Source organism: Jaculus jaculus, chromosome 3 (genome assembly GCF_020740685.1).
Source record: "Jaculus jaculus isolate mJacJac1 chromosome 3, mJacJac1.mat.Y.cur, whole genome shotgun sequence".
Classification (NCBI taxonomy): Eukaryota; Metazoa; Chordata; class Mammalia; order Rodentia; family Dipodidae; genus Jaculus; species Jaculus jaculus.
Genome location: NC_059104.1, coordinates 82,705,660 through 82,728,710, shown reverse-complemented (window position 1 = coordinate 82,728,710; position 23,051 = coordinate 82,705,660). Strand labels below are relative to the sequence as shown.

The 23,051-nt window shown below is 41.7% G+C and overlaps 1 protein-coding gene across 5 annotated transcripts in view; it reads left to right on the top strand.

Annotated features, from left to right (window-relative positions):
* Fli1 (Fli-1 proto-oncogene, ETS transcription factor) overlaps positions 1–22,608 on the top strand; it is a 132,497-nt gene extending 109,889 nt beyond the window's left edge. For all 5 annotated transcript variants that reach the window (XM_045145385.1, XM_045145387.1, XM_045145386.1 and 2 more), the window contains 4 exons: positions 15,209–15,274; positions 16,326–16,385; positions 18,574–18,621; positions 20,649–22,608. In XM_045145385.1, coding sequence (XP_045001320.1) covers positions 15,209–15,274; positions 16,326–16,385; positions 18,574–18,621; positions 20,649–21,178 — 704 coding nt within the window. In that variant the 3' untranslated portion in view covers positions 21,179–22,608. The remainder of the gene's footprint in view (positions 1–15,208; positions 15,275–16,325; positions 16,386–18,573; positions 18,622–20,648) is intronic.
* The last annotated feature ends 443 nt before the right edge of the window (positions 22,609–23,051 follow it).

Genomic DNA, 23,051 nt, shown 5'->3' with positions numbered 1-23,051 from the left:
ACAGTCTTTTCTAAATTATTGGAAATAGTTAGTGTGTTTCCTAAGACAAGTATAAATTTGCTCCAAGCTAATGAGCAAAAGACTTAAGTATTAATCCCCTACCATGTGAGAGATGGGCCCATCTAGGCCAGGAGGGCTTTTGTTGGGATGGTCTGTGTATGCACCGAAGGATTCTTTTGAATCATACACAATTTCTTCAACGATCACGTTGCTCAGCCTTTGACTAACTAGGAGATAACTAGGTTGACTAACTAGGAGATAAATTTAAGTGCCTCAGCACACCTCACATCCTGGAAGGAGAAGCCTCATGTGTGCATTCCTGTCTGTTGCCAGCTACAGGTTGAGGGGGAGTTGTGAGAGGGGATTGCTTACAGTTCAAAGGGGTCTCTGCTCTTCCTGGGGGCAAGGGCAATATTGGACTCTTTGGACTTTACCACCATGTTGTGCGGGACTGTGAAGTAACTACCCACCCTTCTAGTCTGTTCATATTTCAAATCCAGATTCTCGTGTGCAGGATCCATATGGTGTAAGGTCTGAAGTTATCTGAATAACAGGTGGGACAATTTTGCCCCATAGGACATGTTTACCCACTTAGTCTGTACTCATGTGTGACTGGATCCTTGCCTTGTCTTGCCTCAAGCGTGCTTTGGACTGTCTCCCCACCCCCACCAATACTCTAGGAGGCACTGGCACCTTCGGAGACCCAAGCCTCATGGCATCAGTGGGCAATTTCTTCTGCCCTTTCCTAAAGGTACACAGATTTTCCCACTTAGTATTCAATAGATTCCAGATGATAGACATGCTGTTGGGTTGGGGGTAGAAACCATTGCACTGACAGATGAAAATTTAAGGCAAACTGTCCTTAAGCACTTCCTGAGAGGGTAGTCCTTCTAAGTGTTTCTACCTGAGAGGTTGGTCTTTTTTTCATCTACTACCGATACCAGCTGGGGGTTGCACTCCTATCCATTGAGCCCTGAATTTCAACTTCATGTGACCCACTCTAAATTGACTTTTCTGAAACTATAGTAAGTTCTACCCCAAGTAATGAGGGAGGAGTTCCAAGAGAGAATTTCCATCCTAAGGTGATAGTTGTGCCTCATGGCTCAAAGGTTACACACTATTTTATTATCTTAAACTCCCCTCCAGTTCTGTGTGCCCTGCTGGCAGATCAGGGAAAAGTGGTCATCTTACAGCAAAAATGCTTTTCCTATTCATTTCACCCTTCCTATCCTTACTTTTCTCATCAGCTCTATCCATAAACATTAAAGCATCCATTTATTAAGCACCTACTGTGCTCCTGAAATTGTTCTATTCACTGCATGAAAGCCTTGTTCACTTGGTTATATTTTTACCCTATATTACATATGAGAACTTTGAGTCACAAAGTCAGTCTGAAGCAGTTAGACCCTGTTTCCACAGTGCCCCCCCCTCCCCCCGCGCCAGCTCATGCATAGTCCAGGCTCTGAGATGACTTTTCCCATCCTCCGCATGAACATCAAGAGGCCCATCATCTCAGGTACCTGATGTTGTCAAACTGTCACTACCATGTCAGTGATTGATTTCTGCAGTGGTCCCGACTCAGCATTCCCAGTTTCATCTGCATTTCCAGAAGCATATCTGTTTGTTTTGTAGACTTTATGTTCATGCCTTATAATTTATATAATACATGTATCCTTTTTGAGTTTACTAATACATTTTAGAGAGAGGAGAAAAGATGAGCTTTAGTAAATGAAGTCTTATACTGAGTAATACTCTATCATTAATATTGCAATGGATTTAATTTGAAAACTGAGCAGGAGGTGTATAGGAGTCCAGGAAATTGACTTTTAATATTCCTTTTGGAAGATAGGCGCTGGCAATAGACACCTGCTAGGATGTTCCAACTCACCATTTACCCATAATCCCTTCATAAACTCTAGGAGGGAGGAATCAGACCTGAACACTCATGCTCTTAGTATCAACACTATCCATTGTTTCTGAAACTACTCTTTCCTACCCCTCCATTAAGCACTCACACTGTTTTTCTTTTTTAATGAAGGAAGGATTTATTGAAGATAGAAGGGAAGTTCCATAATGGCAGAAGAAGCTGGCCTGCTATCACAGGTCCAAGCAGACAGAGAGAAAACCCGTAAGCCAAAACCCCAAAGCCATACCACAAACAAACACACTTCAGGAAAACTCCAGGCAGAACTCAGGTACTTTGCATATCTTTAGACTGGAATTCCAAATCCACACACCCCCCACCTTAGGGCTAGACTCTAACATCCACCCACAGTAACAGGTCCTCCAGCCAGGTGACTGCAGATATAAATTACAAACTTTAATAAAATCCTGAATATATTGGAGGCCATCCATTTAAACTACTACATACTTTATTTGGGATTGTTTTTTCTCATTTTTCTAGTATATGTTAAATTTTTTCCATTATCAGGCTTTTCACATACCACATTTCCATGTGTTTCTATAAATCTCTCTTTGGAACCATCATTTATTTTTATTTATTTATTTTTATTAATTATGTACACAGTGTGTATGCAGCCATGTTGATACAATCCTTAGCCTCCTCCCTGTCCTTCCACCTCTGCAGGGATCCTCCTTGTTGGGGAATATGAGTTGTGCATTGTGGAGTTAGCCGTCAGTTATGGGTAAGAAGCAATGTCTTTGTGCATAATGACCCAACGTGTGGCTCTGACATTTTTCTGACCCCTCTTCCACAAATTTCCCTGAGCCATGTTGGGTTCATTTTAGGTCTGCTTCAGTGATGAGGTCTTGGGAGCCTCTGTGTCTCTGGATATCTGGTTTGGTAGGAGTTGAGTGTTCTCTGTGTCTATTTCCTTCACCCTTGTACTGGTACCAGAAGAACTCACACGTTATCCTAATGCTTAATGGAGAAGACCTGCCATTCTTAGCATGCATCAGCACTCTTTCTGTCAGTATAGGGCTTGCCTTCTGTCCCTGTGTCTGAAGATACTAGGACCCTCATAGCATATCTGACCACTTAGAAGTTCTCATTTAGACATCCCCATCCCTCCTTGTGCCTGTCTTTGGCCTTATGCACAACAAAGCTGTTCTCACATGTTTCCTGGAGAAGTAAAGAACACATAGGCATGATTTGCTCTGCAATGGCAATGTTGGTGAAAATGAATGTATTTGTTCTGGTGCATCTTAATATAGGATTGATTCACTGGGGTTGTGGGGGATGGACAAAGGCACCAGGCTGAGAGAGGTGGTTGTGAATGACGGCATCCCGGGCAGCCTTCCAATCTGACTCAGCCCCTCACTATTCTTCCTACACAGGGGCCCCTGACTAAGATGTTCCTGGGATGCAACTCCACCCTCATACAGTTTCTCAGTGGCAGGTCACACTTGCTAAGTGGACCTTCTAGATGTTGCCTTCCTCACTTATCTCCAGACAGGCTGTTAAAGTTTTAGTCCTGCCCCACCTACCTCATTTCTCTTTAACATGGACCTTCATCTACTCCAGAGGACAAAAGCTAAAAACAAAAAAACAAAAAACACCTCAGAATGAAATTGGTCTTGGTTGGTGTAGTGTCCTCACTCTCACTGTGCTGTCACCCTGCGGTTTTGTTTGTGATGGAAACTAACAACGGCCCTGTTGACTGTTTTGAGGAGCAGGCCCCCAAATACAAGTGTTCCTGATGACCCTCTAGTTACCACCTTAACACACACTAATCCAGAGGTCCTTGTGTTGCCTAACACAGTTGTTCAGAAATCCCAGCCAGGACAGAGATGGTGTTGAGGAAACAGTGGCTGCTAGGTAATTCAACTGGCCCTTCCCATCCATGGCTCCACTAACTACTGAACATGTGTAGGTGTTTCCTTGTCAGTATTCTGTAAACAAGACAGAACATCCACTTTTACATTGCATAGGTATTATAAGCCATCTAGAGATGACTAAAATTCTATAGCAAAATAAACATGGGTTCTGTTAAAATACTGCACCAGTTTATAGAAGGGATCTGAGCACCTATAAGGTTTGAGGTCTGAAAGGAGCCCCTGAAACCAGACACTTCATGTGCAAAGGGATGACTGTGTTCCTACAAAGTTTATTTAGTCCCATACTCATAAATCAAATCCTACTTATCTATCTATCTATCTATCTATCTATCTATCTATCTATCCATCTATCTATCTATCTACCTATCTATATCTATTTATCTGTGTGTATACGTGTGTGTGTGTATGTGTTTCCATCTGGAGAGAACGAGAGATAGAGAAACTTTTATTGGGCCACATGGAGAGAGAGGTGCATCTTCTAGTTGAAGCCATGGTATGAGTAGCATCATTTGTGATTTTTTCACAAAAACTTTCCTAAGTTCTTTTTTTAAAAATTTTGTTTTATTTTTATTTATTTATTTGAGAGAAACAGACAGAGAAAGAAAAGCAGACAGATAGAAAGAGAGAATGGGCCTCCAGCCATTGCAAACGAACTCCAGGCACATGTGCCCCCTTGTGCATCTGGCTTACTGGGTCCTGGGGAATCAATCCTCAAACAGAGGTCCTTAGGCTTCACAGGCAAGTGCTTAACCATTAAGCCATCTCTCCAGCCCTCCTAAGTTCTTTTTACAGATGCAGTAAGTTTTCTCTAGAGACGCTCTGCTTTTAGATAATTTAAGATAATAAAGAGCTTATTTCTCCTGAAAGTTCCCTACGAGAGAAGTTAAAGTCTTTGAAGAAGTAATGTTGAGGCTAGAGCTTTGTGAAGGGCTTTCCTCCTCTGGTCCCAGGATTTGTGGGTCCCATGTGAGATAATCAAGAAATTTCATTGTTTTAGGTGGCTCATGGTACATAATGGCTCATACCTATAGTCCCAGTATTTAGGAGGCTGAGAATCACCATGAGTTGGAAGACAGTCTGGGCTACAGAGTGAGTTCCACACCAGCCTGGGCTAGAGTGAGATCCTGCCTCAAACACATACATGCACTCAAGGAAATTTCACCTGTCTCCTTGGTGAAGTTTGAATTTTTTCCTGATGTAATCTACAGAGAAAATTATAACACTAAGTAGGATAATTACTTCATCTGTCAGAATCCAACATACCTTCAGGACTGAATCAATCACATGCTTCAAGAAATATTCCCCTTACTACTAAGTCTACAGTTTCATTTCTGAGACCCTGACATCCACAAGCTATTTCTGGACCTAATTATAGATTACCTTGTAGTCTTTAATTGTGAGTTTTGTCCTGTATTCTTTTAGCTCTGTAGATTTTCAGCAAGTAACATTGGTGGTTGGTGAATTCACTCAGAAGGAAAATCTAGTATTTGTCAATTGAGTTGAATATTACTCAGTCCTGCTCCACTAAAGAAAGAAGGAGAAGAAATGAGTTTTAGTTGGCAAAAGAAATAATATTTTTTTCTCCCATGGTTAAAACTCTAGAAAAGATGAATACCTTAAATTATTTAGGATACTTTGGATAACATAAAGTATTTTCATATGTTATGTCTTATTTACTCTCCAAAGATCCTGTGAGAATTAAATGTACTGCTTATTTATATAAAGTCTGAAATTTAAAATAATCACTTATTCCTCCTCCAAAGAATCTACCTTTCTCAGATAAGCTAACTGAGGGTCAGAGAGGTAAAATCACTTACCAAGATTCACATAGCACATAACTGATGAGATGAGAGTCAACCTGGGCAGTTATGACCTCCAGTTCAACATTTTTTTTCCTCTAAAATGAGGTGTTTTGCTATTTGGAAATGATGGAATTGCTTCCCAGGATGATCTTGAGGACCCTATGTTTGATAAGATTCAGATATCATTCTTCCAAATGGTGAAAAATGCTTTGGGTATAATTAAAAAGCTTTGGTCTCATTGCAAAGTAAGTAAATTCTGCTCAATTACTTAGATCAGCTTAGAAAAAGATGTTCTGATGTTATGAGTCACATTTTCAATTTCGATTAAAATTTTTACATGGCTACATGTGCTCTCTCCCAGGCCTTGGGCCTTGGACTTCATTTGCCAGTCTGCTTTAGATTGTGTCTCATGTTCCTTGCAGCCTGAAACAAAGCCTCTGGTTCTGTGATGTGGTGGGACCACATTTCACCTAGAATGACTCCATGGGTCATTTCTCCTACCTCGTGCACTTCCACCTGACATGCAAATGCAGGACTCTGCATCCCATGTTCCTGTTCATGCTCAGCATGAGCGGACCTGTCTGCTTCCCTCACACTGACCCCAGAGATAGGTCTTTCCTTGGAAACCACTTCATCCAGATGTCAATAGGCTAGTCCTAGTATGTGCTGGGACTTCAAGTTTCTTGATTAGATAACATGAGTCTAAGGCCACAGGAAAATTACCTAAATTCTTTTTTTTAATTTTTTTGTTGTTTTTATTTATTTATTTGAGAGTGACAGAGAGACAGAGAAAGTGGTAGATAGAGAGAGGGAGAGAGAATGGGCGCTAGGGTCTCCAGCCACTGCAAATGAACTCCAGACACGTGCGCCCCCTTGTGCATATGGCTAACATGGGTGCTCGAACCAGGGTCCTTAGGCTTTATAGGCAAGCGCTTAACCACTAAGCCATCTCTCCAGCCCAAAATCACCTAAATTTGTAATAAGCAGAAGTTGACTGACTACTTAATGACTGGACCACCTCACCTTTCTCTATCCCTCATCCAAACACTAAAAAGATTTTGAAGAGCTTTTAATTTTAATTTTAAACATCAAGCAACAATCAGTAGATATGAGCTAACCTTCCTGAAATACTCTGAAATCAACATGGGGCAATCCAGCCACTATTCAAAAGAAGATTCAGGAGACCCAGAAAGCTCAATTTGATCATGTTAGATTGACCAAGGCTTTGCTCAAATTGTATGTTTTCCACAACACCTTCACACCCAGCCTTACACACTCCCTGTCTGTTCTCTCCACTGGCAGGCTTTTCTCCATCACATTGAACACTTCTAGTCCACCATATAGTTTACGATTTGTTCTGAATCAAGTTCCACAGAGAAAGGATACTTGACAGAAAATGCTGTATTCTAGATACTTAAGTGTGTTTTTCATCAGAGCAGCCATCAATAAAACCTTCTTGAGTGAATGAATGAGTGGAATGAGTGAATAAGCAAATGAACATGTGGTGGGATTGGTCAGTTAAATCCAGTAAGCTGTCATGGGGGTGGGCTAGAACTAATCTGGGGAGGCAGCAAAGGTGACTAAAATACAGTCAGCCCCTAGACTCCAAAGTTGATCCCCTAGCCAGGAATATAATAGGAATGAAGCTAGCAATCTATGCACACAAGCATAGATGAGTCAACTGTCAGGGAATCATGACCTGCAGGACAGTGAAGAAAGGGAAGTGGATACTTAATTGTAAGGCACAGGATGAGATACCACGCAGCCAAAGAGAGGAATGATACCCTCAACGTGAGCATTTCAGCTCAGGAAGGGCAGAGCAGGTCCTCTGCTGGGCAAGGGGCCAAGGATAAAAGGTTTTTCCTTTATCACCCAACTTGGTTACCTAATGACCTATTTTGTTTTCTTTTTCCTACCTGCAAACCTTTTTTGTTTGTTTGTTTTCAATGCATATTATTATTAACAAGATGTTTTGTATGGATACATCATGTGTTGGTACCCTCTTCTCCCTCGTTCCTGCCCCCATTCCATTAGAGATGCTCCTTTTAAATCTGAAGCCCATTTGACTAAAAAAGTATCCTGTTGTGTCATATCTACATGGTCCATCATGGAGGGAAGTTTGGGAAGACATTCAATTAATTGGGTCAATATGAATTGCTTTTACACAGAAGACTGGCCCAAAAATCCTACTCTGAGGTCTTAGCAAAATAAATAGGCCATTGAGACATCTATGTCACTTAAAGAACCAACATGGCAGAAAGAGTGAAAGAAGGACCTAGGTTCTGCAGGATGCCCCACATGACAGATGCAAGGTTGTGCCCAGCACTCTGCCACTTACCATGCTAACTTTTTAAATTCCAAAGCTACCCATTTCCCTCAGGCATTTTTCTCATACATCTTCTTTTTCCCTCTTCACATAGACTATCTTAAACACTACCTCCATTGTGCCTCAAGCAGCAGGCCTGGTTTTGAGGTCCGGGGGCTGTTTGTATTCCAGGACAAGATTTTAGAGCAAAGGAAATGTGAGCCAGGATGTTTTTCCTCACGTCTGTGAGTTCTGAGCTTGGGCAAAAGCTTCACTGTATAGCTCTCTTGTCCTGTGGCCTTCAGGCAAGCCAAACACCTCTGTAGCTCTGTGGAACAAAGATGACCCAAGAGTGGGGGGTAGAAAGCTGGGTGGCCCTTAGAGAATAGATTAAGATGAGGTAGGGACTCACTCTAAGCCTCAGGGCCATGTTTCTCAAACAAGGGTCCATGATAACTACTGCTTTCTTTGGAAGTCAGCCGCACCAGGATGAAGCTAGCCTTTGGGACTCTTGGATTTCTTTTCCTTCTCAAGGTCTTCCTAGATGACCTATGTAAGCTCCTTTCACTCTAGAGGTAAAGGCAGAATGGAGGGGACTATATGTATGTTGGATTCATTTTAAAATTCCTGTTTATGAAAAGTATATTTAGCCCTCATAGCAATCCCACAAAGCATTTGCTATTCGTGTTTTTTAGTGAAACAGAAGTTAAAGTTAAAAACTACAAAGCAGTACATCCAGGACCATTCGGCTGAATAGGAACAGAGCTGAAATTGGAGCCCAGCTGACCCCAGGGCTAGGTAGAGCCACTTGAAGTCATCTTCAGGCCCCCACAAGAATAAGCACCTCCAAAATGGAGAGGTGATCTCTCTTCAGTGGGTTGCCTTTGCCCTGGTTTTGAAGTAGGAGCCAGGCCAATAGGCCAGACAAGAGCATGTCAGGACTGGCATGGGCAAGAGTTTAGCAGAGAACATCCCAGGTGGGTTCTGAGTGGAAGAGGTTCATAGAAAGAAGATCTTCAGGCTTTCCCAGAGGAGTAGCACAAAGATGAGCCCAGATCAGAGTGCCCAGGTCCGGTGGGTGACCGGGAAACCTGCTTGTCCTCCTTACAAATGTGGTCTGATGGAAACACAGGATTTCACATGGAGAATCATCCTAGAGGCACCTAGGCACATATTCTAATATACCTGATGACCCCACAACACAATCTGTGGCTCACCTACTTAGTTTACTCAGTGCCCTGAAAGGTCTGTATCCAGAGCCAGGCTTTCCAAGCATAAGCAGGGCAGGGGCTGCCAGCCTGCTCAGCAGTAACCAGAAATCCAATGAGAAGTTTCAGGGAAATGCTTTTTTTTTTTTCCATCAAGTCATTGAGAACAGGGCCTTATGGTGTAAGAGATGATGAGTGGCTTTCTGTGTGCTGCTAGGATGGCTGCCTTGAGGGCTGTGGGGTGATCTCATGACAAAGTAGAGGCCTACATGTTGGCTGATACATCTGGGCCTTTAGACAGCTGACTGTAGACATCAGGATAAAAAATGTTTTTCCTGAGACATTTTGCATATTTCCAAGACCAGCTTAACACTAACATGTCTATGCCCAGGTCATGGCCAGCAGAAGCCTTCTCCTTCCAACAGGGACTCGAGCTCATATTACTCTACCCTGCGAGGCTCTCCTGGAATCCAAGAGGCCATTTAGTATCACATTCAGCCACACCGAGTATCACATAATGGAGAAACTGTTTAAGCCACTGTAGAATTATCCACAATGGCTGGCAAAGCTCTGAATCCTCGGCTTGAGGCACAGATCTCTTTGCTTTGGCAAAAACTGACTTCAGGACTGCTTGAAATCAGAAACCCCAGACAAAGACCACTAGTGGATCCTTGGGAAAGGAATCACAAAAGGATTTGTCATCTTAGTTCCATCTCAGTACTCCCCAAAACTAGGTATTGGCCTTCCATGAAACAGAAAATAGATTTGTCAGAATCAGGATGTGATTTTTCTATTGATAAAGCCATCTACCACCACAGAGAAGTTCTGAAATCATTACCTCAAGAACCAGCCCAAAGGGGCACATTTTAGTCTTTGGTCACCTTGACTTTTTTTTCTCCAAGGTGTGAGTGCCTTCAGGTGGCTGGAGCCATTCGGAGCTGGCACAGCCCATGACAGAACTCTGTACTGATAGGCACCAATTTGCAGCAGGACCAGTAGCCGCCACAGCCAGCCAGCACCAGGCTCTGGGGCAAGAGTATTTGTAGAAATACCACTGCCGGTGTGTTCCCTGGTCTAGCTTTTCCATGTTTGTTACACACATATTTCTGTCAATATGTCTAGTACCAGCCCTGATCACACTACTATGTTTTTACTTGTATGGTGTAGGAAAAATCATGACCCCTCATTTCAGCAATGATAGTGCTTTGATTAACAATGGGGTTGGCGCTGTTAAATTCATTGTTGGGTGATTTTGCCCCTGAGCAGACATCAGCATGTACTTACTTAGACAAACTAACAAGTTGATATGATCTTATGGGACCACCTTCATATGTACTGCACCCTGTTTGTGGGTCATGTCCCGACCTTGACACATCAGAGGGGATGCCTTTTCAGCCTATGCTTCAAAATAGGTGGACTGCTGTTGAGCACACTTCAAGGCTGACAGAGTCTATACTGATCATCAGTAGAGATTATCACGGGAGACCTAGTTCAGAAGAGAGAAGTCAGGACAAAAGCCCTGGATTCTCTTCTGGCAGAGAACAACAGGAAATGTATGCATTTTGCAAAAAGGAGAAACTAAAGGCCGAGTTAATTTATTCACCCAGCACACATTTCTCGTGTGATAGCTGTGTGATGAGCTGTGTTCTCATGATCATTCATTCATTCATTAACCCAGCACACATGTCTTGTGTGGTAGCTGAGTGATGGGCTGTGTTCTCATGATCATTCATTCATTCACCCAGCACACATTTCTTGTGTGATCGCTGTGTGATGGGCTGTATTCTCATGATCATTCATTCATCCACCCAGCACACATTTCTCGTGTGATAGCTGTGTGATGGGCTGTATTCTCATGATCATTCATTCATCCACCCAGCACACATTTCTCGTGTGATAGCTGTGTGATGGGCTGTATTCTCATGATCATTCATTCATCCACCCAGCACACATTTCCTGTGTGATAGCTGTGTGATGGGCTGTGTTCTCATGTTCATTCACTCATTCATCCAGCACACATTTCTTGTGTGATAGCTTGTTATATGCTGTGTTCTCATGATCATTCATTCATTCATTCCCCCAGCACACATTTCTTGTGTGATGGGCTGTGTTCTCATGATCATTCATTCATTCATTCACCCAGCACACATTTCCTGTGTGATAACTGTGTAATGGGCTATATTCTAATGTTCATTCATTCATTCACCCTGCACAAATTTCTTGTGTGACAGCTCTGTGATGGGCTGTGTTTTCATGATCATTCATTCATTCACCCAGCACACATTTCCTGTGTGATGGGCTGTGTTCTCATGATCATTCATTTATTCACCCAGCACACATTTCTTCCTTGATAGCTGAGTGATGGACTGTGTTTCCATGATCATTCATTCATTCATCCACCCAGCACACATTTCTTGTGTGATAGCTGTGTGATGGGCTGTTCCCCTGATCATTCATTCCTTCATTCACTAAGCACATATTTCTTGTGTGATAGCTGTGTGTTGGGCTGTGTTCTCATGTTCATTTTTCATTCAGCACATACTTCTTATGCACTTGTACACCTCTAGAGCACAGTTAATATCCCCTATAGGCCTGATATTCATGGGAAGGGTGAAGATAGCAAGTACCAAATGTGAACTAGTTCATTCTTAAAGTAACCAATAAGTGTGGAGATGGGAAAACAGTAAATAGGGTGAAGGGAAGGAGAGAACTGAGGTGACTTTGGAAGGCTGGACAGAATATTTCTGCTCTCTGAATGCTTTTCAGATGTATGGCAGTGGTGTAAATTCTAATACTGACTGCTCACACCTCTGAAACCCATGCTATGCCAGGCCCTGTGCCTTGTGTACTTGGCCATCTCACTTCCCTTGCATGGAGATTCTGTTCTTCAGACCTTTGAGGAAGATGTTCATGGCTTCAGCCTTCAATATCTTCATACTTTGGATGAGGAATTGTACACTCAGCCCCTTCAGAGTGCCTTTTCTAGTCTATGCAGTTAATAGGCCCCACCTATGCTTTGTGGGTTCAAGTAACAGCAGCAGGATTTCCATACAAGTTGGGAGGAATGGGATGGAGGCCTGTGGTCTTTGTGTCTCTAACTCCACTGATGGGCCATATACTCACTGGCTGAAGATGTCTGTTGGCACCATAGCAACCTACTGCTCTGTGGACTTCTATGTGAGAACACTGCAGGCTGATGGTGGCACCTCAGTTTCGTCACCTCTATTTTCACCTTTAGTGAGTGCTTGGTTTGGACTTCTAGACCTTGGCATGAGATAGGCTTGTGGGAGTATCTACCCAAGAAGCTTGACCTTTCTCCTCAGGCCTGTAGCACTACTGAAAAGATGGGCTGCCAAGTACTTGCTCCAACAGGTTCCAACTTCCAACCATGATTGTTCAGTGAAGTTATAGGATAATCTGTGATTGCCCATGGAGTTCTGCATGCTGGAACTTTGTGCACCTTTGCTGTCCCTACAGCTAGGAGTTAAAAAAAGAACTGACAAGAATTCAATGGCAACTATAGTCATGGCTATAATTTGGGTTTAAAATGGTTATTCTGAATGATTATGACCTAGCCTTCAGGGAGGTGCCTGCAGAGACTAACACTGGAGCAGAAAAATTGACTGGAAAACTTTGAAATGATTTCATCAATGCAATAAGCTAGCAGTCAAGGCAGATATCAGAGGACATACACCAGTTCCTTACTCAGAGGTTTTCCTCCTTCTGCTTGATTCTTTTAATTCCACTTTCTGTTCCATCCTACAGAATTGTCTCCTTTCCCCATATTCCCTGTGCCTTCTGCCCAGTGCCTGCCATGCGTAGTTCGCCACACCCTGTTCCCAGGGGTCACTGCAAACAGAATCCTTCATTGCTTGAATCTTGAAGGCCACAATGATACTAGCTTAGTTCCCACCAACAAAGCTTTGAACATCCCTTACCCCTCTCTCGTTATCTTCTTCCACATACTTCTATGTCAGCCACACCCATAACACCATCTCGCCTACCTGTTTCTGCCTGTGAAGTTTACCCCTGTCCAACAAGGTCCCATTCAAGTCCCACAGAACTCCCCTACCACCACCAATGCCATTTACCTCTCCAGCCTTAATCTCCAGTAGCCAGTGATTTCTCCACCCCGTTTTTGGCACATGGCCACATATCCCAACAACCTTAGTGACTGTGCCATATCACTAAGGCAAAGGCAAGAGTCTTTCTTCATATTCTTTCAGCTGTATTCACATCATGCACACAACACAGTGCAGAAAGGTGGTCCAAATAAATAATTGGAGGCCAAAATAAACTAGATACCTTCTCCTGCCCAAAGGAAACCTTAGATGCTTCTCCCCTATCCCATGCATATCCAACACTGCACACACTCTATGGAATTCCCTTAGGAATTAGAGCAGCCTTAGGAAAGTGTCTATAGAGACTTCAGTCTCATTCCAAGCTCATGGCCAAACTTGCTTTTTTTGTTTGTTTGCTTTGTTTTATTTTTGGCTTTTTCAAGGTAAGGTTTCACTCTAGTCCAGGCCAACCTGGAATTCACTATGTAGTCTCAGGGTGGCCTTGAACTCACAGCAGTCTTCCTAACTCTGCCTCCCTAGTGCTGGGATTAAAGGTGTGCACCACCATGCCCAGAAAACTTGCTTTTCTTTAAAACAAGAAGAGTCTATTCTCAGAGGAATTGTGAAAGAAAAAAACCTAAGTTTTGAGTCCGGCCTCCCTGCCTTCCTCACCACCCCCTTATGTTCTGTTTTGCTTTTCGTGCCAGCCACGGAAGACTATAATTTTAAAAAGCGGAACTGGCTTTTCCAGAGTCATGAGGAATGTGCATCTGCACATGTATTTTTTTCATACACACATACACACACACGCACACACACACACACACACACACACACACACACAAATTATTTTCCCTGTCTTTTTAGCTAGTAACAGTGAGACAGATAAGTGGATGCAAGCATCCATTCATCTAGCCATCCATCCATCCATCCATAATACATACATCCATCTTATTCTAATTTGTTTGAGAGGCTCAGAAGGGGCCAAAGGGGGTGGTTGTTTTCACCCTGTCAGATTGCTGTTTGATGAGGTCTGTGCTCCATTTGTTCAGATGGTTTTTATGGTTTCTTTGTTGTTTGTAGAGAGACTTTGAAAGTCATAATTCTGTACCCTTAACCCTTCTGCTATCCCTGCTTATGTCTCAATGGTACTTGCACCACAAGAAAGGAAGTAAAGGATGTTTCCAGCCAGTTAGTTAAGCAATTTCTGAGCATCTATATAATGGTGGTATGTAGACTCTCTCTAAAAAAGTTGGGAACACAAAGTTCAAGCTCCATGGAATATGAGTGAGCCTCTTCGTGGTGAAGCATCTCTCCATCTGCTTCTTTCCCAATGTTCTGTCCACACCTTTGGCTTTTCCCCTGTATGTGTAGTCAATCAGGTCTAGCCCACTCCATTGCCTTACATGTCTGAGAGGCCTTGGACAGCCTAGAGTATGCTTATAGCACTGAGTGTTATCCCATTGTATGGATACATTGAAATAAGAGACCAAAGTTGGCCTCACAGAAGCATGAGAGGCCTAGGCTATAAGTCATGCTTACCATTGGACTCTTCCCAAACACCACCACCATCTTATCTAGAGCCACTTGAGGCCTGTTTAGGCAGCCATGGGCATTATTTATTCTTTCTAACTTTATTATAATTTATAGAAAGTCTTATAAGGTGATTAACATAGGTGTTCTCATTTGATATATAATTCATGTAAATTTTTACTTCTTATTAAAAATAGTGAAGAACCAGGGAAGTCTGATGATTCATCCTGAGTCTTACAACAAATTACAGCAGGGACAGGAGATGAGTAAATCTTCTATCTTCCTAGTACCTCAGTTCACAGATAAGACAAATCTCAAAATTCATATTAATGTTCCTCCCACCACGCTCCTCCAATCCTAGAAACCTTCTGCAGGAATTTAGTGATGATTAAAGGTTATTGTTGAATTAAATTTAATATTTTCTGATCACTGAGATCATTCACACAACCTTCCTGTAAAACAGGCAAAGCTTATATGTCCCTATTGGTTATTTCTCATTAGACCCTTCTTATGACTCAGTCAGGAGAGGAGGATGGAGCAATAACATGAATTCTGGCCTCAACAAAAGTAAGTAAATAGCAAACCATCCTTTGGGAAAGAAACATTTATCTGAAGACTAGGGTGGAGAAAAAAGAAACTAGGAGCAAGCATTTGGTTTCCATGCTTTTTACCTACATCAGTATCAAAGTTCAGGGTGGGGGTATTGCTCATTTTACCTACATCAGTATCAAAGTTTGGGGCAGGGGTATTGCTCATTGGTAAAGTATGTGTGCTTAGGATGCACGATGCCTTGCGCTTAATTCCTAAAACAAAAAGAAAACACATAACTCTTTCTATATGGATTGTGCCAAACCAGGCTTGGTGGACCTGCTACCATTTGAGTTAGTTCTTAAAAGTGAAACAGGGTTTTGATCTGCAAAGCAGGGAAGGACATGCACTCTGGTAGAGATAGGAATTAAGGGGGACTCTGTTGGTGAGGACCTCAGGTCCGTGGACTTAAGGACATATGGTGGACAAGAAGTCTGGGAAGGTAACAATGGTGGGGGTCAGTAAATGATACTGTGAAGGTAGTCCTTAACTCTTTAGCTATGAGAAGTCATTGAAGTTTCTGAACAGTAATGTATATGATGGGTCAGTGGAAAACAGAAGTAGTGAGGATGCCAGTCAGACAAAAAGCAGCACATATTCAAATAGAGAAGCCACATGGGTGTGGAGGAGGTATGGAGAGATGATGTGGAGGAGAACTCACAGAACATAGGCTTATGGGGAGCAGGTGATCTTTGCTCAGAAGTCACCTCTGTAAAGATTTTATTTTAAAAATTAACTGCAAAGCCCTAGTGCTAGCATGCATGCTATGCCATCAGACTGCTAAAAGGACAAAAGTACTGGTCAGTGTTGTCTTCTCAACTGAAGTAAGAAGTTCTACAGGAATCATTTGTTCATTGATGACTCTCCAGTCTGAAGAAGAGTGCCAAAACTTAGTAGATTGTAACAACATTTATAGTGTAAAATGAATACATGAGTCACTGGAGAGTGGTATTGATAGAAGCTCATCTGCCTTCCTCCCTTTGCCCCATGGGGACTGGTTCACTCACCACCCTTCCTTTCATCTACACAGGTCCTCCCCTTGGAGGAGCACAGACCATGGGCAAGAACACTGAGCAGCGGCCCCAGCCAGGTACCTGAGCCATCTGTGTAACTCTCCTTTGCTTCAAAAGAACTGTGGATTCCATAGTCAGTGGAAGCGGGAGACACTTTATGGTTGGCCTTCCATATCTTTTAGTTCTACACCCAGGGATTCACCCAACCACATATTGTAAATATTCAGAAAAATATTGCATCTGTGCTGAACATATACATGATTTTTTTCCTTTTTTTTATTCCTTAAGCAGTACAGTGTAACACCTATTCCAGAGTCTTTTCATTATATAAAGTTATAAATGATGTAGAAATGATTTAAAGCATATGAGTGGATATACATAGATTATATGCAAATACTATGCCATTTTACATAAGGGACTTGAGCTCCTCTGATTTTGGCAATTTTCAGGGGTTCCTGGAACCAATTCCCCATTTATTCTGAGGAACAACAACTCTACTACACATGTTATCTCTTCTTTGTAAGACAGTATGCCTGTTAATTAAGTAAAACTTCCAGAATAAGATAAAGAGTTGTTAATTATAAGAGGTAAAAGAAATTTAAAGATTAAATAGCCCAGGGTCTTGTTTTATAGAAGAAAGAAGCAGAGAACCACACAAGAAAATGATTTGCTAAATGCCAAATAAATGTGTACCTCCAGATTCCCAAGTTCTTGTCCAAGCTGTTCATGCTTCACTAAGCTGCATTTCTTAACATTTTAGGTAGAAGAACTTTAAAGCCATGGGCTTGGAGACTTGGAATGCAACTTAAAGACAGATCTATAACACCTTCTGTAACATGCAGACCACAAACCTTCTTGAAAGCAAAACAGGGAGTTGATGGCCCAGCTCTGCTTACTTTCACTCTCTGGACCACAGCTTTCCTTGTAGCTCCTGCCAGCTGTCTTGTTTTGCTTCTGGAGGAAGGTCCTTCATAGATCTGAAGACAGCCATGTGTTTGGTTCTACTGTCTTCCTGTGTGATCTGGCTAAATTAAGCTCTCAACAGACCCTTTGCTTTGGAATAGACAAGTATTGATCCCTACTCCATCCCAGAGAAAATTGCACAGGAAGATAAAATTCAAGTGCAAATCAAGTCAGGTATAGCAAATTTTAAAGAAGTTCAACCAAATTCAACATCCCTTGAAAAAGTTCTTTGAGTTATCACACAAGTGTCAAGAAAATATAGAGCAAATGGCTTTGAGGACTCTTCAGATAAACTTATGGTCCTCCATAGAAACTCCCCCAAATCATGAATATTTGTTTATAATTGCAATTATAATTTATAAATAGTCTAATTAAACAAAAGATTTGACAGTGAGGACAAGCTGAGATCTGGTTCCCTACAATGTTTTCCTCAAGTGGAAAAAAGATGAATCTCACTAAACCAATATTACAAGACAGTTTTAGTGACTTTAATCACATAAGTTCTAAGTAAAGCAAGATTTTAAGAGTAATGATTTTATATGGGAATATGGCTCAGTGACAGATTTCTTGCCTAGCATGCATAAGATTTCAGGCTTGATTCCCAGAATTGAAAAGAGGATGGAAAAGAAAGAAAGAAGGGAGGGAGGGAAAGAAGGAGGAAAAGATAAAAGTAGTTTCATAGCTAAAATATAAATTTAGATTAGTGTTGACATTTTCAAGCTTAAAATCACCAAGTGTTATCCTGGAAGGGAACTGAAGCCAGGAGCCCAATTCACTCATTTTGTCAATTAAAAAGTTGATACCCAGAGGTTGCTCCACAAATGAATTAGTTCATGGTATAGCTGGGGTGAGAATCAGGCTACCTGGCTATGTTCATGCTCAGTTAGAAAACATAGAAGTGTAAGGCCTGTGTCCGATGGGATTTTGTCAGCCAGTGATCACTGTGATGCGTCCTTTAAGCTTATTTAATAAGCAGTCCTTCAGTGAATACACTGTAAGGTTGAGCACGAGCTAGCTTTATTGCAAACATTTTCATGATTTTGTTTTGTATAATGACAGCAAATCTACACATTTGAGAAACTAAATATGAAAAAGGCACTACTGCTATTCAATGTTGCCTTGATCATAACTGTTGAAAATCTTTGAGGTCAGCAAATAAAAGCAGTCATATCTTCTAAAATCAGGCTTTCCTATTGTATTGAAATAGAAGTAAACCCATGAGGCTTTCTTCTATTGATGCCACTGTCTTATTTTTGTTAACAGTGAAGCAAACTTCTTGTATTATTATTGTTATTTCCTTAGATCCCTATCAGATCCTGGGTCCAACCAGCAGCCGCCTAGCCAACCCTGGTGAGTTAACCTTGGCCTGAACACCTTTCTTTCCAAAATGTTTCTTAGATTTCTGCCATCAAAAATACCTTTATACTAAGTCCTGACAACTGGCTGGGGAATTGTATCTGATTCTTTTAGTCAAATAACAGCCTGTTTTGTAGCAATCCAACAGGAGATCAGGGTTTTTTACCACATAGCAATGTCTGCTACCTAAGGATGTTTCTTGCAAACAAACATATTAACACTACATCTATGCACTGAGGTTTATATTAGTAATTAATGACACTGGTAGAAGTGCAAGTAGGTTGTCTCTTATGTGAACAAATAATCCCAAAGTCTTTTAGTTTTGATTTCAGAAAGTGTTGCAGTTAACTTGCCATCTAAAAGAAGTATATCACTAAAGAATTGCAGATAAAGTAAATTTGGAATTGTGTTAAGAATTGATTATGAAAATTAACTCTCAGATGAGTTATTCTAAACCCAAATCATGCTGATCGGTCACAAAGGACAACGGCCAACCCAGCAGGGAACTCCCTGCTTCCCTACCTGTTCTTCAGTGCTGAACCATTCCTGCCCAGAAGATAAAGACATTATCTAGCTTCTCCACTGACTATTTTTTCCTCTTCCCAAGTTCTGTATAGAACTAAGCACTCAGAGCCAAGTTCTAGAACTCTGCTGGCACCCAATCCAAACTCAATAAACCTAAAATCAGTGAGAAACCTTCACCCTATGACTTGCCCAGCTATTCTGGGAGCTTGATGCTCTTTTAGATCAATAGCAAACACCTTGGTACATATCAGCACTCAGATAACATCAGTGATTCAGGCCTATTTAGGAGAGAGTAAAAAATTTTGCCAAAAGGAATGTTGGGTAGTGACTTGCCTGAGATCACAATAGCTGGCTGGGGCTAAGCCAATACCTCATTAGCAGACTTTGGACCAAACTATCTTAAGAGCTAACTTAATTTGACATGCCCAACTCAGTGGCAAGAAGTACAGTTAATACTAATTTATTTTAGCTTCCTGAGTAGCTTGAAGAGAAGATATTGTATGTGGGATATGTGTGTGTGTGTGTGTGTAGTTTGTGTAATATGTGTGGTATATGCATGTGTACTTGTAGATGCAGTTGCACCATTAGCATGTATGCAGGCCACAGAGGAACATCAGATGTCCTCCTGCCATTGCTCCTCCATTGCTATTCCATTACTGTCTGAATTATTCATTGAGATAGAGTCTGTCACTAATTTCACAAAGCTTGCATTTTCACAAGTCCCAGTGATTCTGTGGCTTCTGCTCCCCACAGGACTGGGGCTGTAGACATGTACGGCTCTTTAAGTGAGTGCTGTGATATCCAACTCAGGCAGTTTCAGGCTCCCTCAGTTCCTCATGCTTGCACGGGTAGTATTCTCACCAACTGAGCCATCTCTCAAGCTCCAAGAAGAAAGGATTTTAGATGTTCTCACCATAAAGAAATGATTAAAGCTTAGGTGATGGGAACACCAATCACCCTGCGTTGATTATCACTCACAAGATAGCGTGATGGGGAGGTGGCTCAGTGGATTCAGTGCTCGCTGCACAAGCATGAGGACCTGAGTTTGGATCCCATGTAAAATGCTGGGTGTGGTGCACACACCTGTAATCCCAGCACTGGGGATATGGAGACAGAGACTCCCTGGGACTTACTTGCTAGGTAGTCTCACCAAACTGATGAGCCCTAGGTTCACAGAAAGATTTTGTTTCAAAGAAATAGAATGAAGAATGACCGAAGAAGGTACCCAAAGTCAACCTCTGGCCTCCACATGCACGCACAACTACACGCACATGTTCCCACACACATATAGCACATTCACACACATATACAACAGCAAAATATATCACCCATACATATGAATAATTATTACGTACCTATTTAGAAAAGAATCATAAGGAGGGGTCATTATGGTGATTCTGACTATGAGAGGAAATGAAAAGTTTCTGATAAAGAACAGTGACTGGTCCTGTTGAGGAAATGGGAGCTAACTGTCCTCTTTGCTTCACCACCTGCAGGAAGTGGGCAGATACAACTGTGGCAGTTCCTTCTGGAGCTACTGTCTGACAGTGCCAATGCCAGCTGTATCACCTGGGAGGGGACCAATGGGGAGTTCAAAATGACGGACCCCGATGAAGTGGCCAGGCGCTGGGGAGAGCGGAAGAGCAAGCCCAACATGAATTATGACAAGCTGAGCCGGGCCCTCCGATACTACTATGATAAAAACATAATGACTAAAGTGCATGGCAAAAGGTATGCCTACAAATTTGACTTCCATGGCATTGCCCAGGCTCTGCAGCCACATCCAACTGAGTCATCCATGTACAAGTACCCTTCTGATATCTCCTACATGCCTTCCTACCATACTCATCAACAGAAGGTGAACTTTGTCCCTCCCCACCCATCCTCCATGCCTGTCACTTCTTCCAGCTTCTTTGGAGCAGCGTCACAATACTGGACCTCCCCCACTGGTGGAATCTACCCCAACCCCAATGTGCCACGCCATCCTAACACGCACGTGCCTTCACACTTAGGCAGCTACTACTAGAACCTTGACCATCAATGGTCTTCTAGATGAAGTACCACTCCTCCCGGATTCCTTGGACTATAAGAACATGTGGCCTTGAAGTGAAAACAAAACTGGATGTTCTTTCTTTTGGATAGAACCTTAGCCTTTGTTCTTTACAAACAATTCTTTTCATGTCAATAAATTTCACTTTCTCTACCTGAACAATAACAACATATGGGCCAGTACACCGGTTTGGATTCTCAACCTCCTATCATCTTACAAGCTGAATATTTAGATGACTGGAATGGTTATGTCATGGTTCTGAGAAAGAAGCTGTAAATTTTCTTTATATTTTTATGACCAAAGCAGTTTCCTATCAACACACGGGTCTCATCATTACGTGGTTCAGTACCATGATGAATCATGGACTTAACCAGTCATGATCTGGTTTGAGACTTAGTGAAAATAGAGGTGGGACGTTTATAATCTTATTTTAGGAGGACCTAATTCAGTGGATGGCAACTGGAACATTGGCTGTAAGGCCAATGGTGTTTTCGCCCAACTGGAATTTCAAAGAAAGAACATGTATGTGTGTGTGTGTATTTAAGAAGCCATGGATATTGCAAAATCCCTCTCAGTAGGTAATATGCACCTGGCTGACCATTCTCTTTAGAAATAGTCAAAATATTAACTAAGAAATGTTAATGCAAATACAGACATTCTTGAAAGACAGGGGATTTTTTATGACAGTGGGTCCCAGAACTTTGAAAAGTGATAGGGATTTCTAAACTCAAGCAGATTCGCAAGCGCTGTGCGTTTGTCAGGCCATCAGACCAGGGTCAATCAATCAGAAGGCAACTTACTGTATAAATTATGCAGAGTTATTTTCCTATATCTCACAGTATTAAAAAGTAAATAATTAAAAATTAAAAATAAATAAACGAGTTGACCTCGGTCACAAAAGCAGTTTTACTATCAAATCAATCCTTGTTATTTTTTTAAGTGTAATTTGTACATCTTTTGTCAATCTGTACATTTGGGCTCTTTGTACGTTTTTATAGCTGTTTTTTTTTTTTTTTTAAAGCTTAATGTGACTATTGCTAAAAAGCAGGGCATTTAAGTCAGTGACTTACTAGGAAGGAAAGCCCTGGTACAGTTATTTAATAGACATGCCCAGACAAGAGAAGCAGTCTGCATAGATCTGCAATGCTGTAGAAATCTTTTCCAGTCACAGAACTACAATGATCACAGCGCTGAGAAGAACAACCAAATGTTCCCTTATGGAGATTAGGGATTTTTCTGCCCTATATATGCAATATATTTTTAGACATTAAAATATATATATAATTTTGCAAGTAATCATGACTTTTTTAAACTATACTAAGTGTTATGCTGACAACTGTCAAGGAAGACTATGTTGTAAAATAATTTGACTTAAATAAATTGTGCCTTCTTCTCTCAGAACTAAAGACATGGTTTTCTTATTTATTCCTCACTAGATCAAAGGCTTTTCCCGGGGGAAGTTTTAAATTTGTCTTCTGTACCACCGAGAATTTTTCAAATATCCATGCTGTAGTACTGAGGGAGGTCCAAAGTCAGTGTGGTTTGGCATTGCTGTTGATGTGTACAGCTTTTTCTATGCTATTTTGAATCTTCATTCAGTTTAGATGAGCTTTGTAAGATGACAGCCAGGGCCAAGGATAACCTGTGTACAAGGAACAGAATAAAGCAGGAGGTCCCCCCGTGACCCCGTCCATTATACTTGACTCTGTTGCAGCCACCAAGCACTACAGACCCAGAGGGCCTTCCTCCTGATATTCCAACTGAGAATAGCAGCCCCACTTCCCTTTGCTCCCATACCAGGGTTTCATGACATTGTGTCTTAGCTCTTTTCTCTTCCTAGTGAAGAAAC